Source organism: Thalassophryne amazonica, chromosome 21 (genome assembly GCF_902500255.1).
Source record: "Thalassophryne amazonica chromosome 21, fThaAma1.1, whole genome shotgun sequence".
In the NCBI taxonomy this organism is placed as follows: Eukaryota; Metazoa; Chordata; class Actinopteri; order Batrachoidiformes; family Batrachoididae; genus Thalassophryne; species Thalassophryne amazonica.
The window spans coordinates 36,196,878-36,215,100 of record NC_047123.1 but is presented as its reverse complement, the minus strand read 5'-3'; the positions used below and the strand labels follow the sequence as shown (position 1 = coordinate 36,215,100).

The following is an 18,223-nucleotide window of genomic DNA, read 5'->3' as shown; positions in this document are numbered from 1 at the left end:
GTTATCATTCCATAACCGCCACTGCTCTCCCCTTCCCCGCCAATAAATCTATTTCCATAAGTTAAGTAACTAGTTAGACAGAAAATATATTTCACACACTTCCAAAAATACACGTTCTTTTCACTTTTGTGTTGTATTTGTAAATTAAATTACATGGAATGATAACCATTGTTTTGTGCACATTTTTATAATAATAATAATGATTCTGATGATGATCAGGATACTCTGAATAAATTAATATATTATATAAAGACATAATACATATACAGACAATAGGAATGGACGTTAATTTCAACAGGGTCCTCAAACATTCCACAGTGATTCAAGCTGCATATTCATTTATAACGTCAATCAATGACTAAAATTAAAATCATTTAACAAATAAACACTAAAACAAACACCATCGTGTGCTGAAACGTCATGAAATAAACATGATAATATCAGACGCTTCGTTCCTACTGAACAAAAGCAGCCAATTAGTGCTCGTAAATATGAACATATTCTGTTCATTTGACATAGAATACGGATCATACTGATTTGTGTACATTTTTGTCTGCGCAAACTGTGTATCTGTGCTGTTAAATGAGAGTTCAAAGGCGACGAGGTTCAAAGGCGCGTTCCCGCGAAGTGGGTGCTCACGGCAGGGGTACTGAATCGGGCACAACACCGTCTTGGAGGGTTCTGTTCGACTCGAATAGCGCTCAGAAACCGGGACCGGGAGCTTCGGATAAACCTGCCGTAGAAAATGAAAATTGAGAAGATATTCGATGAGCTTGGGCATTTTCAAAGTAACATTTGTATTCTGTGCATTACGTTTATCTTTAATTTGTTTAGTTTTTGTTCACTTTTTGACCAGCACGAGGAAAAATGTCCCGCTGTTGTACGAAGTCTTTGTTTTTTTCTCGGTATTACTAATGACAAACACTCTTCATCTCCCAGAATGAATTATACTTTTATTAAATTGTATGTGGTTTACTTTGGAGAACTTATCGTAGCTCGCCCCCTTTTCGCAGCCCTGAAGGCTCTCAAATAATTTCCTTAAACACTGTGTAATGCACTTTTCGAATATTGCAGCATTTTTCCTGTAATTTTGTTGGTGTAAAATTGATGCATTTCAGGCAAAAACTTATAATTATTATTATTATTGGCTTTCGGCACAGACGAGAATAAGTCTCAAGATTTCAGTTTAATGTGTTCGTGCAAATGACAAACAGTGGTTGAAACTAATGAGCAGAACATGTCTCACCCATTTTAAAGCAGTTTTTCAGTAATTCTGAGTCTGTGTTTTACATCAGAGATCTTAATGCCCAATTCTGATTTTATGTGTCTGAGCAGCTACACAGTACGTTATTTTGAATGGAACGTCCACAGATATGTGTGTTTGTGGATATACAGATTTCAAAAACAAATGTCACAGCTGAGACTTGCGAGTGCACATTCTTTTCTAACCTCTTAAGCTCTAGGACCTCTTTCACCAAAATCACATACCCAGACATTATGATTTATTTCTCAGCTTGTACGAGGTCAAAAATGTAAAACTTTGGATCAGCTAAAAGACACGGTCCCAGGGATGTTGTGGATGCAAAAAAAAATTGAAAGTAAATAATACTGGTAGGAGTAAATGAGGTTTTGTTGCCCAGAAAATAAATTCTGATTTATGTCTTTATTTGTTTGGCGTTTGAGCTGTGGTTAGTTGATATGTGATTGAAGTGGATACTTTTGTAGAGGAGACCTCGCTTGACATTTTGATGTATAGTAAGTGTATGTTTGGTGTCAGCATTGGTTAGTTATGAGCGTTCACATGTTCCACATTATTATTACTTACATAATAGTATGTACTACTGAAATCTCATACTTCTTCTGGCCTTGTGCTCAAAACCAGGCCACAGTTGTATCACAGCTCTGCTGCAGCTCAATGATGGTATGATTTTAATAACTTTTTTGTTTCAGATATCAGGCATGTTTGTACTTTGCGGCAGCCTTCCAAGTCATTGCCTGTGGGATCCACTACCCTGTCTCGCCGTTTCCTGGTGGAGACACCAAACTTCGTGTGCCGTGGACCCGGCAACATCACAGATGTCCTGTACAGTAACCAAACGGGATCCAGTCTGGAAGAGTTCCTGCCCTACTTCAAACCAGGAACCGGCCCCCTGGTGGTAAGAACATCAGATGGCGACCAGTGGGAGCTGAGCCAGTGCAGCTACGCCCTGCGCATCGACCCAAGAGACTTTACGTACCAATTTGATGGTAACAAAACAGTAAGAGCCTGTGATGGTAGCTTTGTTTATGACAACAGTGAAGTCTACCAAAACATTGTGACAGACTGGGACTTGGTGTGTGAAAGAGAGTGGCTGGCCAAGTTGTGCCAGCCCACCTTCATGATGGGCGTGCTGATTGGTGCGCTGGTGTTTGGAGATATTGCTGATCGGTAAGCCTGCCCTACAACCAGTTGCAGTCACTGTTCAGCGTAATCTTACAACATCCATCAGCATCACTGATAACCTTTCAGGCTGTGTCATCATTCACTCTTCTCTTATTCAGGGTCGGTCGTGTGAAGATTCTGATGTTCACCAGCCTCTCTCAGTTTGTGCTTGGAGTTTGTGTGGCATTTTCTGGAAACTACTATATATTTGTGGTACTTCGTTTTCTTCTTGCTATGGTAAGTCAAGATTGGTGGTGGGAGGTCTTACGATTCTGATCTGATCTGTCTTCCTGTCTTTCAGAGGGGGTCCAAACTTTAAACATGATTTGGAATGAAAGTGCACATTTCTGGTAATACAACTTTTATATACATAACAACCCTGTGGTTTGTTCCAAAAACACATTACATAAACCAATTACACACGCCAACCTTAACAGGTAAAGGAAGCTCACTCTGTTGCATCATGGTGCACGACAGAGAGAACAACAGCACACACCACACCAGCATAAGTCTTTCAAAAATGGACTGAACAGTTTTTCACTTACCTTAAAAAAAATACTGCAGGCGACAGGGCTCTGTTCTTCCATTCATTTGGGAATTTGTGCATCAGCTCAGGATTTTTAAAGGGTGAAATGGCATATTATGTGCACAAAACAGCATGTTAAGTGCACATCCATGGATGGTGGTCAGTGGCTACTCCACATATAGTGGATGCAACAGTTGTTAAAAGGCAAAATATTTGCATACTTAATAGTCCAACTGTAATTGTCAGTAATGCTGCGTTTACACATAATGATAACAAGTCACAAATGCCACGAAGTATGCATTCTTGGCCACTGATCACAAATGTGATGATTGGAGGCAGAGGCGTCGGATCTCCTCAGGAACTGGTGCAACCTGTTACCACGCCTTAAGATTAATGGCACGTGTTTCTGGCGAATTATCAGGAACCATTACTCACGGTCAAGAATAATGTTCTGCGCTATTGCGCGTAACAGTGCATCGTTACGTTCTGTCATGTAAATGAGGCGAACTGTCTCCACACGCAGACCCATATTCATCCTATCATCAGCTGCTGAACAATTCAGATTGCTCCAGTTTGCTCCTCAAAATCTAGATTAATCCACAGCAGAAGAACTTTGTGATTGCATGCTTAATTGGGCTCTGTGCCATGGAGTGGCGCAGAGAGGAGGAGGAGACAGAGAGCCAGATGTGTGGTTGCACGCGGCTCTCATCTCACTCGTTTTACCAAACATTAGGCGCAGCAGCAGCAGGTGGGACACCTGTAAGAGCGTGTTGATGAGCATTGGAATGAGACTTTTAACCTACTTGGAGTCACTGTCCTTCTTCAGCATACTGCAGCAATGAAACTGAAAGTGGTGCAGCAGGGTTTAATTGTGCACACGTCAGAGAAGAACGCTGTCACGATCTATTAAGGATCACCAGTAATCAAGACAGAAATGCCAGAAATTATGTAACAGCATATTATAAGGTAATTAATTCATTCAGCTCATGAAATGAAATGAGCTAAATTTCAAGTTAGCTTTATGCTAGCCACTCTAGCTAAGTGGCTTGGCAAAATTATTAGTGACATTGTAACATTATCATTGCTTATGTGCCACCTTCCACAAAGAAAACGTGATAAAAGAGATGAAAAATGTCCATTTTGATTTCCATACCTCTGCAGCGGATAAACAAAACCTTCTTGGTACAGACAAATATCCCACACACATTTGCAGATTCTTTTGAACTTTTTATAAATCTTTACACACATGTAGCTTGGGGTACAGTTACGCAGCTCTCCCCACATGCATTTGAAAATAATTTTGCAGCAGTAATGGCTCCACCACACTAATTCAGTCCATAGGAGCCGCCTTTTTCTACTGGTTGCACTTAAAGTGCAAATTAAAGCAAGATGTTGCTCCAGCTCTGCCAGCTTACAACAAACAAGAATTGTAACAAACTTTTTATAATGAAATTTTATAACAACAGTGTGTCTATTTCTCTGTCTAATGTACTTGGAGGAAGGATTTAAAAAAAACCTTTAAAATCCAAATAACCTGCCAAACTAAGCAGAAATGCAAAGGTTTAAATCCACTATCAAGAGAAAATATCTAATCTATCTAGTCTAATAATAGATTAAATGCAGTGTTGAGGCTGTCATTCTCAGCATCTACTGTATATACACACATACATACACATTTCTGTGTGAAAGTTGGAAATACCATTAAAGAGACTCTTTACAGATGAATAGTCCTTGTTTGTGCAGGAAGAACTTGACTCTGTCTTTTTCTTCAACCCACCCCCAACCCAAGACTTCCACTGACTACAGCTGTTGTTTATTATGTCACGTACACTTGTGCACAGCACTTCATAGAGAGCATGTTCAGTCTTACAACTGCAGAATGAAAGCCCCATTATTGATACGCTTCATCAGTTTGTGTTTAATATATATATTTAATATAAACTAAATGATGTGAAATCCTGCCTCTATTTTAAATGCGTCTATTGCTCTCAAGAGCAGTTGATTCTGTCGGGATAGGAGTTGGACTATTTATTATCTAGACCTGGATTAAATTCCCAGTCAAGTTAACTGTTCCTGTCCTTGGATAAGACACTTCATCTGGATAGTCTCAGTCCACCTGGTTGTAAATTGCTACCAGCCTTTGCTGGGGAAGTAACCTGTGATGGACTGGCATCCATTCCACTGAGAGACTCTCATCCACTTCACACTGCAGAATCTGGGCCTAATGGGTGTCAGGGGCTATATAGGACTTACTGTACTTCTTCATGAAGATTTCCTGTCTGTCTTTCTGTCATTATGTCCTTCTTTACATCTTTTTTTTGTCCTTTCATTTAGTTTTAGTTATGTCACCATTGATCTTTGCTCTCTGCAGGTATCTAGTGGTTACCAGGTGGCGGTCTTTGTCTACGTGACAGAATTCACCGGCAGTAAGGTCCGCACATGGACCGCCATACATGTGCATGCGGCATTTGCTGTCGGCATCATGGTCGTGGCTCTGGTTGGCTACCTGGTGCGGGTGTGGTGGATCTATGAGATCATCCTTTCTTTATGTACATCGCCTTTCCTGCTCTTCTGCTGGAAGTTTCCGGAGACGCCATTTTACCTCATGGCCAAAGGGCGCTACCAGGAGACTCAGGCCCTGCTGGAATCGATCGCTCGCTGCAACGGGCTTGAATGCAGGCTGAAAGCGGAGGACCTCCTGGAGTCTGAGGGCCAGGATAGTGCAACTCTGCTGAAGAAGAAGGGAGAGGATCAGCAGGCTACACCCGAAAGGAAGCTGTCCATCCTGGATCTGTTCACCCGAAGGTTGGCGGGTCGTACCTGCACTGTGTGGGCTATCTGGTTCATCGGCAGCCTGGGCTACTACGTCTTCTCTTTGGGCTCAGTCAACCTCGGAGGAAACCAGTACGTTAACCTCTTCCTTGCTGGTAAGTTAGTGTTTTTTCCCCCATAACTCTGTGTGTGTTTTATAACTATTGAAAGCTATCAGAGTGCCCCATGTACCTACACCACAGTCCAAAATGCCCACTGTTACAGTGCTAAAATTAAAAGATACACTCACACAGCGTTTTACCTCCACTAGGGTCAGATTAACTAAACATTATTACCTCCACCAGCCAATAGAAGACATTCTGTCTGGTTGATTTTATCACAATCAGATCTTTGTGGTGTCATAAATTAAGATATAAAATGTGTTTGAAATAGACTCAGATCAGCATCAAAGTGTAATTTAGCCTTCCCTGAACCAAGGACAGTCTCTCCAGATCTGCATGGTTAGGACTTCTTTGCCCAACTTAATCCTCACCAGAACTTTCACATGTTGTGTGCTAAAACTTTTGATTGGTGACAAATCCAAGTCAAACCTACAACATCAAGACAGGCTGTGACAGGATTTGGCCTAATTATTTCTTTTGTATAGTTCTGCTTTCCACAATTATGATGCTTCATGTGGAAACATAGAGAGCATTTACAGGAACCTGAGCTTCACCGACATTTTAATTGATGGTTATTTTGGTCCCTGTAGATAAAATGTCAGTGGGTCATCACCATGATAACCATCTGATCAGCAGCTGTTGTCACTGGCTGTTTGCAGGTGCAGTGGAGCTTCCCTCTTATCTGCTGGGCTGCTTTTGCATGGACCGCATTGGCAGGAAGAAGACCTGTGCCCCTGCTCTGCTGCTGGCCGGGGTCACGTGTTTCCTCATCATTGTGGTTCCTGCTGTATGTACAGAGACATTTATGTGAAAGATAGTATGCATGCATTTGTTCACACACAACAGATCTGTTCAGATTGGGGGGGGGCAAGTGTGTGTGTGCTGCACGATGTGTATGGACTTTTTGTTGTCCTGATGTTCCCACTGCGTCTGTTGATTTTGAGCTCACATGTTGCCTGTGCGTCTGATCTGGAGGTTAATTCAAATTATAACTGCTTGGTGTTGACTTGTGTGACAGCTTGTACTTTAAGTCAAAGTAAATAAGACCTTTGTCCTTGAAAGCAAATATAAGCAGTGTGTTCAACATGTGTGGTTAAAAAAAACTGAGTGGTATAGAGGCTGGAGGCCGGGGGGGCATTACAATAACACATCATGTCAGGAAGTCAAAAATTTAAAAAGTTAATGCTCAGAAAAGCAGAATATACTCAAAATAAAGAGGATGTAAATACACAAAAAACTCAGGTCCAAAAGTATTCAGACAGCTGCACTTTTATGTAATTTTGTCTCTGTGCACCAACACAATGGAGGTGAAATGAAACCTATTTCAGAGTCCAAAAGTAATTGAATAAGATAAATCTATTTTAAATACAAATCATCACTTTTATAGCCAGCTTTCCTTGGACCAGGACTAGCTTTATAAATACAAACTTATGGCACCATGTGGTCAATCTGTCTGGATTCAACCATTTTTAAAAGCTGAGTGTACAAAGAAGGAGACCTGCCAGAAGGCACATGGGAGACTTGAGCCTGACTGTGTTCTTGTAGGGAAATCCTCTACTGGTCTGATGCGGCTCAGTTCTTCACGCTCCGAGATTCCTGGTGTTTAGCAGATGGTGCTGGCTGCAATGAGTTCTTTTATTTGTTCCTGAATGTGCAGACTTCCTCCCACATACTGTACCCAAGTTGAAATCTCTGTAGCTATTTATGGGAAGCTGCTCCTCTGATCTCTTGACAAACGTGGGTCTGCCATGTGAACTCCGACTGAAGAAGACTGGACTGTAGAATCTGTCTGAGCACAGCACCTGCACTTTATCAGCTCCTTACTTTGTGATCGATGCTTTCATACTTTGTGCAATCCAAACATTCTGCCTCAGATGCTGCCCTCGCATCACACATCCTTATGACAATTACGTTTCCTGTCCTGAGCTCTACTGAATGTTGGTGTATTTTGGACGGCTTTGGCTCATGTATGATCCAACACTCTTTTCTTATCTCATTATGTTATGACACAGCTGGACACAGAGGCCACAGTACAGCTGTTTTCACCTCACCGTGCATAATCTGTCTCATGCTTCAGAGTTAATGTCTCCGCTCTTCTCTCTCTTGTGACATAATGTCTTTCTGTGCAGCTCCTGAAAGCAGTTGTAGTTTGCCCTCTAATTCCTCACTGTGATGAATGTTTATCGTGGATTTTTTAGCAGTTGGAACTGAAAAAGCGTGACTTTGGTCACATGGCTTCTGTGCATGTTTGCACATTGTGTTCTCCTGTTCCAGCCCAGAGATTCGTGGAAATAGCGGGGGGGCCTCCATAACCTCTGAACACGTGGCTGTAAGATCTCAGTTTGTAGAGTCAGTCGTCCGTTACACCATAAGACAATTACAAAAATGATAATCACATTTTAAGTTTAAAGAAAGAAAATATTGAAACGTCGGTAAATCAAATGATGCAAGATTTAATCTGTTGTGTGTGTCACTGAGCAAATACCTTTGTGATGAACTCGCCTTAATTACGGGGAGCCTGAAGACATGTGGCTACACTTTATGAAGCTTTTGTCATTTGGAATTTTAGACTTTTTACAACTTGCCTATCAGTTGCTTGTTGTCTGTTGTTTCCAGTTTAGTCACATGCATTTACTTCAGTGGCAGACGACCAAAGGAGTAACAGTTGACACTATTGTCACATTTAAATGTCCAACGTATCTTCGTATGCGTCATGAAGTGAAGGCGACTGTAGCAACTTGAGTCGGCTGCTTGAATTTGCTCGCAGTCACGCAGTGTGTTATCACCGTCAGAAAGGCATGAAGGGATTTGTGTGTATTTGTGCACACATGAGTGTTGTTTAGTAATATTAATTGTAATAAAATAAAATAACGTGGAACTTGACAGTCTGCACTGAAACAAATTAAAGTTTGTGATTTAGCTGTTTAAAAATAGCTGAATGGCATCGTGCCACCTCCTCTGTGCTAGCACGTCTCAGGTTTCACTGTCTGTTTTTGTTGAACTGCCTCAGCAGGTTCAAATTCATCCGCCGAGGTTTCAGACACTATGGCCTTTTTTGTTTGTTTGGTTGTTTAACTAAGCACATGCACATGAACCCGGTAGAAAAAGCTGTCATCTGTGTTTCTAACCAGTAAACTCCTTAACGTTGTTCATTAAGAAAAAAGCCCTGATTTACTTAATGTATCTGTAATATTCATTAAGGCTGAAGGATGGTTGGATTCCTCACCCTCCTCACTCAGTATTTCTCACTTCACCTCCTCATATATTTTTACATATTTTTTCCACAGTGTTGCGAAAAATAGGATGTAATTTAGTTATATGCTGTGGTTGTTATTGGTTATTAACCACCAAGAGGAGAGAGCCAAAAAACAACAACAACAGCTAATGTACGTGCAGTTTCAGGAACAACTGGAAAACCAAGCCAGGACTGATAGTCATGTCATTACTGTGCTTAGTTTCAGTTCGGGTGTGGCTCAAGCCCCACCCCTGCTACATTTCTCCATGTAATGTGGGGTTGCATCAGGAAAGGCATCTAGTGTAAAAGTTGTGCCAATTCAATATGCAGATACATCTCGTTTTTGCAGGCGAGGTCACCGTGACCCCGCCTGCAAAACAAGGGAGTAACCAAAGGGAATTACTAGTTTGGTTCAGGAAGGAGTCCTCTTTCTTGATTTTAGTCTGAGACGCCTCTTTACCCCCCCCTGCAGGACATCAAAGCACTAACCATCGCTCTCAGCATGACGGGGAAGTTTACCATCTCCATCGCTTTTGGGCTCATCTACCTGTACACCTGTGAGCTTTACCCAACCATCATCAGGTAAGAACGAGGAGCTTGTTATAATTTCATCTCTTATCTCTTCAAACATTATTGTTTTTTGTTTTGTTTTACAGTCTTCCTGTGTGAAGATTTATTACATTACACTATGTAACAAATTTTTATTTTTGTTTTGTTCCTGGGTACACAGTGTGTTTTCCTAACCTGTTATGCCTTAAATAAATAGAAAATACGAGCTCGTAGCTGTTATTCCACAGAAACTGTGCTTCTGTGATCAGGACAATGATATTTTGAAATTTGTCTGTTTTCAAGAATATTCTCGATTCACCTTCACTACTACTGAGTAGTCTTCTAGAATATTCTTTAACTGCTAGAACGGTCCAGAATTTTCTAGAAGTTTCCAGAATTATCTAGAAATTTCAAGAAACTTTTAGAACTTTCTAGAACGTTAAAAAAAATAAAATCAAAGTTTGTGCTGAATGTAGTCATTTTTCCATAGACTTTAGACATAAGCAGTTGAAATATAACACTTAGAAGCCAGGAACAAAAATTGTGTTACATCTGCTTTGCAAAGACTTCAGGTTTCTCACACAGTGATCAAAAAGAAAGACCGGGACAATTAAATTACTTTATTGTGATCTGCACAAATACAATAAGTTTAATTAAAATAGTTGAAAATACTGTGTGGGTCCTAGCTAAATCAGCTAAACCTGTTCTAAAGCTGACCACTGTGCTGTTTAAAGTGAGAAATCTTCAGACGCGCTTTACCTTAGTGGATTCACAATGCGCATACTCTCTGCTTTTACTGTCAACACAATGAAACTGAATTGAAAACAACCATTAAACAAAATAAAAGTAAAGGAAAAATACAAAACTTTGCTTCACTTCAGGGAGTTTCAGTGGCCACTGTTCCCTGTCACGCTTTGACCGGCTGATCCGCCAAATCCCCAGTTGTCAGGTGCACTCTGGCTTTTAGCAAGGGAACATGTGACTCTATGTTTTGTGTGGCATTGCCTTGAAAACACACCAGCAACTACATTAGACATGAAAGCCAACCCCCTTTTTGTCCATTGTCCTATATTGTGCTCAGATTATGCACCTTATAAATAACAAAAAGACATTAAACATGCCTCAAATCCACTTGCACTTTGTATTTTAAACTGTGGGCTAGAAATGGTCAAGATAGGGCCCTCCATAAGAGTGCTGTTGAGCAGTTTTCCAGCTGGGAATGACCATTTGTGTGCATGCACATTAAAACTGCAGCAACAATGAAGGAAAACAAATGCTGGTCTGGACCAAACACTGAGTCTGTCTCATCACCCTGTCTTATGTGTGTGTGTGGACTTCCTGCAGGACTCTGGCAGTTGGCAGCAGTTGTATGATCTGCCGTGCTGGCAGCGTGGTGGCCCCGTTCTGTGTGTACCTGGCTGATGTGTGGTTTTATCTCCCTCAGGTAACACTCATATTTTCATAAAGTCTCTCATTCCAGGGTGATCAGATCCTTTACTTTGACCGTCTTAAATGGTTTTAAAATATCTTAACATTTCTCAAAGATCTCATAATTGCGATTGCAAGAGTAGCTTCAGGTAGTCCTTATGTAAGTCTGAATTTAGTGAAACCCGGTGGATTAAACCAGACTTTGCACTGTGCTTGCGGTGAGGTTCTTTATAAATTGTGCAACAATAACTTGCAGTGCCAGAAACGCACAGCAGCATTGAAAAACTGTCACCAGATGTCTCTGGGTGTCTCAGCATTCAGTCCTCACCACCATCAGAGACACCAGCTGCCACAGCGGCAGACCTTTTACCACCGTGGAAAGTTTGCTTAAAGAAGACGTGCTTGTGCTGAACAAAACAAAACATCCTCTGTTATACCCAAACCTGTTTGTTATAATGGTGTTATACCTCACCTTCACAGCATCACTATTATAATGCACATTTTCCTGCGCTCACCTTGTCTGTAACCGTCATAATTTAGCCAGACGGGCATCCTGGCAATAACACAAATGCTAACACCATAAATTGAAAAGATTTTTTGTTTGTTTGTTTTCTTTCACGGCCCCTGTGCAGCTCATCGTGGGGATCCTGTCTTTCGTTATTGGGGTGCTGACACTGCTGTTGCCTGAGACGCTTGGCAAACCGTTAACCACGACGCTGGAAGAGGCCCACGAGCTGGGACGCAAACCCAGCAAGAAGAATTCAGACCTGGCTTATAAAGAAATAGAGGACGGCTGTGAGATGAAGCAACAAGAAGTGAAGGCCTGAAGTCACCGCGGAGGGAAGCCTAGAAACCAGCAACAAGAAGGGAAAAAACGGGATGCGATCGTTGCTGAAAACAGAATGAAAAACAAAAAACACAATTTTAACAGAATTGCAGAACAGTTTCTTGTCTTATTGTTCTGCGACCAACGGTTTAGGAGTCATGTGGTCATCAGACACTACAGAGCTGCCCGAGAGTCCAACTGGACGCACGCTTGTCTTACTGTCGGCAAGAAGTCTGAAACATTATCAGCACATTAGAACCTTGTGTAGAATGTGAGGCAGATATGGATCCAGGATTCTTTCTGGCTTTTGCCGAAGACACAAAGATTAAAATAATAATAATTATGGGTCTACATCCAGTCTCACATTGACCTTAAAACCAGATAAAGTCTCTTGACCCCCTCCACAAAATTTTAAATGAACTCTGTAACTCTTTAAGAAATCCTGTTAAATCAGGGAGACGAACAAAAGTCACCAATCGTATACTAACGATGAGCCAGCGATACAGTGCCGAAGGTCTTTTCCAATGGGCTCCATTCTCCTTCACGTGCCAAATTTTGAACTCCTAGTCATGTTTCCACCAGAAGAAGACCAGTTCTTAATCCGCCCCTCCTTGGACGATGTCTTTGGTAACTCAGAACTGGTGGAAATGTGCGTTGGTTCAGTAGACGGCGCCAACGTTCAACTGACCCTAAATGGACCCGGTTGGTGGAAAAGATCAAATGGAGCGAGACACTCATGTTCGCTAGCGTTGGTGATCTAGCGCCATCTGTTGCACTGTGATTTACTTTCAGTGTTTGCAGATCAAGCTGTCGTATTAAAATGCATACGTGCCACGTTTATGTCACAAACATTTTTAAACATCTCGCCTTTTATTTTACAGTATGTAAGTGCCTTTGCTTTGATACCTGTGTTTGTTTTAACCCTCAGGGCATCTGTTTTTGGATATCACTGTGAAAATATCAAATGTACACTCAGTTTGTAGGTGTTCCAGATATCGTCTTCTTTAAGGTGATGTTGGTAAATTATGTCATCACATCCGCGCAGGATCGCTTGATGACGGTGAAGACTCTTATAAAATTAATAGCGGTAGCAGTAATGCGTTACCAACATTATCGTTGGTTTACTGACATACAGCATTTTAATAATCATGTTCTCTTGGAGAGTCTCTGGACATTTTGTTTGTATATTCCCATCATATGTCATGTTCTTCCCATGATGCATCACTACTACTAAAGGCTGCTGAACACTTGGGAGAGTTCATGAAATTAAGATCTTCATAATGTTGTTGTTAGTTGGTGATTTGTGCTTGATTTACACTCTTGTACTCACATTTCTGTCCATGCCTCAATAGTTGTATGCATGTTAGCAAGATATCTTAAATACGCCAAATCTGATTTTGATTAAACTTGGCAGGTACACTGGGCCTGTGGACGGGAGGAAGCGGTTTGATTTTTGTTGTGATCGGTCGATTATCAAGGTCAGAGGTCAAGGTCAGATTCCCATCCCCATGCTGATGTATAGGAAATAAGGAAAAAGCTACGTGCCTGATACTTTGAAAAGTGGGTGTGGCCTCACAATCCTCTTAGCACATCGGATCAAATTCACTGCTTTTAAAGTTTGTTCCGCTCAGCTGCATGTTGGTGCCAAATTTTTGGGAACACACACTATAAATGGCCTTTTGCATTTTCTACATGTTCAGCAGCTGATTGGTGCCTGTCCTATAAGCTGTCAGGATCTGATAAATCACAAAAAAATAACAATTATATGCAGTCTTAATTTTTTTTTCCCCGTCTGCATATATAGTAATGGTAAATGCCACACTGGCAGAACCATTTATGAACATTAATACCCATATATGCAATTTATTCTTGCAAGACTGAAGGTATGTAGTGCATGAGTGAATGTGCCGTGTGTGTGATCCCCCCCATGTCTGCCCTTCCCGATCAGCCTACAACATCCTACTCAAAGCCAACCAACAACTTGTATTCTGTTTTTTATTAGTTATGAATTCTTAAAAACATGATTTTCTGGACACTTTTCTTCCCCTTCATCATTTTTTCACACCCAAACACTGCACGTGCGTTTGCTGTGGCCTAAGTTCACCAACAACTGTAACATGGCTGCTACAAAAGTAATCATAGATTTTGCCACGTCGAATGAATGATACAGTGCAGAAAAAGGAAGGTTCTCGACGCTTCTGCCAGCCACAACATTCCGATGCTTCCAGGTCAGGATGAAACACAGATGTCTGCGTAATTAAATTATTTATTTGTCCTTGGAGCCAACGATTCCGATGTAACCTTACATCGAAACGTCAGTCCCTATCTGTTGTTATGCACCTTTTAAATAAATAATTTAATCAACGCAGACATCTGAATAATACAGTGCCTTTGTATATGAAGAGTTCAGATGCAAAACCCAGTAAGTGTTTTTTTTAATTGGAGAAAAATGCAGTTGAATATGGACATTTAAAGGAAACCATATGTGGAAATGCACTGACTTTCATCAATAAAATGAAAACAGTTTGTTCAAATGCTTTCATATTTTGCACGCTGATGGTTCCCTTGACAGCCAAGTACATGTTGGCCTCAACTAAAAATTTATGGTTATGGTGATGCTGGGTTTTGCATCTGAACTCTTCATATATATATATACACACACACTGCAGGGAGAAGCTTCCATGTGTCTCGCTCAAGGATCCTTTATCACAGGACACTTTGAGGGAGGAGCAGACACCAACCCCGTGATACCACCAGAGCCATATCTTCTCAACACATTTGTTCTCTGCTGTGTGATCCTGTGAGTACAAATCCTGCGTTCTTAAAGTAAGTTTAGCATTTAATGGAAAACGAAATGCTCCTTGTGGAATTGTGACTGTCATCGTGCCTTGGTGTTATGACCCTTGGACCAACCGTCAGCGTGGGGATGTTTGTACCTGTTTGGGGAGACTGCTGTGTTTTGTTTATTGTGTACGGTGCTGAAGGACAAAAGAAAAGACAAATCATTGCCCAAACACTGATGGAACTTTATCACCATGTGATAAAAAGTACAGTTTCAGCTTCACATTCTCACTTTATATATGTATGTGTGTATATATATATATATATATATATAAATGTGTGTGTATATGTATGTGAAAGTAGAGTCTGCAATTTGGTAGAAATTGAGATTCTACCAGATTGTACTTTGAGACACACACATACGCATACACACACACACATATATATATATATATAGTATGGGTAGTTTTTATATTTTTATTATTAATAGTGATAAATGATTTGTTGACTTTTTATATGCTGCACCACATTTTGTTGATATGTTGATATCTTGTTCATATATCAGTACAGTTCAAGCGTTTCTAAGATAATCTTGCGCAGTGGTTAATATTTGGATGCTTCATGCAACATGGAATGTTAGAAATGCAAGATTACATTATAATAATAGCATCTCACACTGAACATCCGCTTGACATGAAAGCATGAGTATGAGCACAATCCACTGTGTACTCGCTGATTTATTCAAGATATTTCTGTGACCAAACACACCGTATCACTGGTTATGTGAAGAGAAATGATGTGTCTTCATAAATCTCCTTTTTGGTTTGTAGGTGTAGTAAGATTAGAGTGGAAAAAGTCCACCGGGTACTGACAGTCAGTGGATGAAGTGCAATCCCAGAGCATCATGGGAAGGAGGATTGAGGTCAGTCAAACTTTCCACATGGTGTGAAAATGCCGAAATAAACAACAGATTTCTCAGAGAGAACAAAACAGATTAAAAGAAAGCCATTAGCTGCAAAGTTAGATTTTTATTTTGAACACTGTAAAGTGATGGACTGCATTAGTTGTTCACCAGTTCAGGGTTCAGCTGTTGATCTAAACTGCCACATTTTCTCTTCAATTATCAAGAGTGGCTTCATAGCCGCCAGAAACCAAATATACAACAGATCAAGTTATTAAAATGTGTGTACATATATATATATATATATATATATATATATATATATATATATATATATATATATATATATATATTCCTTCCTGAGAATCTTATCTGGAATGCAGATTAATACAAAACAATAAATTAAACTGGAAACACTGGACACCAAACAGGAAGAAGGAAAAATGTCACATACAGTATTAGCTTATGGTTACTGTTCTCTGGATGGTTTATTACAAGACTCACAAGCAGTCTGCACTTTGAATAGCTGCTGGAGAAATTCAAACATTCCATCACACTATGTTACAAAAAAACTTGGTCTGATTTCAAATCAAAGGTTAATTCCTTATTCAATCCAGTTTGTGAACAAATCCCTCATTTTGCTGCATAACTTCAGGAAAGGTCACATTAAAAAAAAGTGCAGTATATTCATACAGTTTAGTAACGCATCGCAGTAGAAAGACTGGCATTTGGCAAGATCTATATTTCAGACTTTGGATTCAAGGAATTTTACTCCATTTGTTGTCTCTCAAACCCAGCTCATATTATTCTCTTCAATAAAATTAAACCCAATGATATGTACCAAATAATACACCTCTGCTGCTAAAATACACTGCTGTTTGGTCAAACTCAGTCGTACATGCACACATATGTGGAATTCTTTGAATTCATAATTGAGTGCTTACAGTTTGACCCTCATTTATACCTCATATTTTACAAATTAATATAAAAATAGACTTGACCATGTCATGATTCCCCCTGCTGTGCACAGAGGTTCCTGTTTTACACAGCAGTTCTGGATGAATAACACACACACACACACACACACACACAAAAAAAACACTTTGGGCCCCGTTTTTAGTAAGAGCCCAGCAGACCCATTCCAAAGACTGTTGCCATAGTTTCTAAAAACCTGCACCCAAAATTAGATCATTTCCCAAAATAGTCAGACAGAATTCCTACGTCTTGGTCAAGAAATGAAACTATGAATTAGTGACCATCAACTGGTGCCACCGTTCACTGGATATGGCACAGGAAGACACGCTGGAGTCGCAGACCACAGACTGATTTACTCAGACATAACGGTGGGCGTGAGCTATCGGGCACCCGGAAGCTCTGACCTTTATCGACGCCTCATTTGCGTTCATGGACTGAGTAGTAACACTGCAGTGATGGAGTCATTTACCTCGGAATTTCCCCGGAACACTTTTATGGCCGTTCATGCCAAGTAGCTGAAACGATATAGGTTAGGATGTTTTGGAGATTTGGTAGGATGACGGTGTGATCAAATAAATAATAAATATTCATGAATGAAGATGTTTTCGGGTGTAGAAACCTTTTTTTGTTGTTGTTTTTGCATTTTCTGTTGTAGTTCAGTGAGGCTAAAGGTTACAGGATACTATTTCAAGCTTTCCACCTTTTTGGAGTTTAATCCTTCTCATAATGTAGATTCCCCCCCCCCCCCCCTCCCACGGGCAGTGTTTCTTATAGATCCTGAAGTCTTCACTCATAGCAAATACCCCAGCAGCCAACATTAGGTTTAAATGTCCACATCTTGTGCTTATCTCACCTGGAGATTCCAGCAGTGACAGATGTCTGCCATAACAAGCTCAAATGACAAATAAATTTGACTCAAGCAAATTGGGCTTATCAAAGGCAACATCATGTCCCATGATCCAGTTTTTAAACAGAGCATTTTGCCCTTCCATGACTTAGTCCGACACTCGTGAGTGGCTCTGGTGATAGGAGGCACCTGCAGCTGGACAGTGGAACCTGTAAGAACCTCAGGATCCGCACATCCCTCATCCATCACTTTTCTTGGGAACGCTGAAAGACGGGTCATGCTCTGCATTTCCCTCAGGCTGCCTCCGGCCACCTCCAGCGAGATCTAGCCAGTCAACTTTTGGCGAATGTTTGTGGAACAAACCACCATTAAGGATGGACCAACCAGCTATTGGCATCCTCCAGCTCCATGTCCAGATCCTCATCTTCTTCCAGAGGCTCCGGGGTTCGTAGGGCCAGCTCTCGCAGGAATGCTGGTGAGTAGGCAGGGGGCTGGGAGGCGGACTTTAGGCCGATTTTTTTCTTCATGAGATGGAACTGATTGCGGATGAAGTTGTAGAATTCATACTCGTAGCGCATGCGGTGGTAGAGCACCTGCAGGGCCTCCAGACTGGGTGTGTGCTTGCGGACGGTTCCTGTCATGTTCCCCATCTTCTTATAGTCTGTTGGAAATGGGAAACAAAGCCACGGAAGTCACTTCCCAATCAGCTAACTACCAGATCAAGTCAAAGGACTCAAAGAACAACACAAATGCCTTTTGCACCAACCACATGTACACGGATAGAGACCTAAAGTCATTCA

At 40.9% G+C, this 18,223-nt stretch overlaps 2 protein-coding genes across 2 annotated transcripts in view; one reads left to right on the top strand and one right to left on the bottom strand.

Moving 5' to 3' along the window:
• The first annotated feature begins 684 nt into the window (after positions 1 to 684).
• Positions 685 to 13,360, top strand: slc22a16 (solute carrier family 22 member 16). The gene is given in 9 exon segments (XM_034162386.1): positions 685 to 787; positions 1,949 to 2,011; positions 2,013 to 2,428; positions 2,542 to 2,659; positions 5,320 to 5,875; positions 6,541 to 6,668; positions 9,589 to 9,698; positions 11,010 to 11,109; positions 11,726 to 13,360. Coding segments are annotated over 9 exon segments (1,728 nt in total). The 5' UTR covers positions 685 to 745; the 3' UTR covers positions 11,921 to 13,360.
• Positions 13,361 to 15,961: 2,601 nt separating this feature from the next.
• usta (uronyl 2-sulfotransferase a) overlaps positions 15,962 to 18,223 on the bottom strand; it is an 80,604-nt gene continuing 78,342 nt past the window's right edge. The window contains exon 8 of the mRNA XM_034162081.1: positions 15,962 to 18,084. Coding sequence (XP_034017972.1) covers positions 17,792 to 18,084 — 293 coding nt within the window. The 3' untranslated portion in view covers positions 15,962 to 17,791. The remainder of the gene's footprint in view (positions 18,085 to 18,223) is intronic.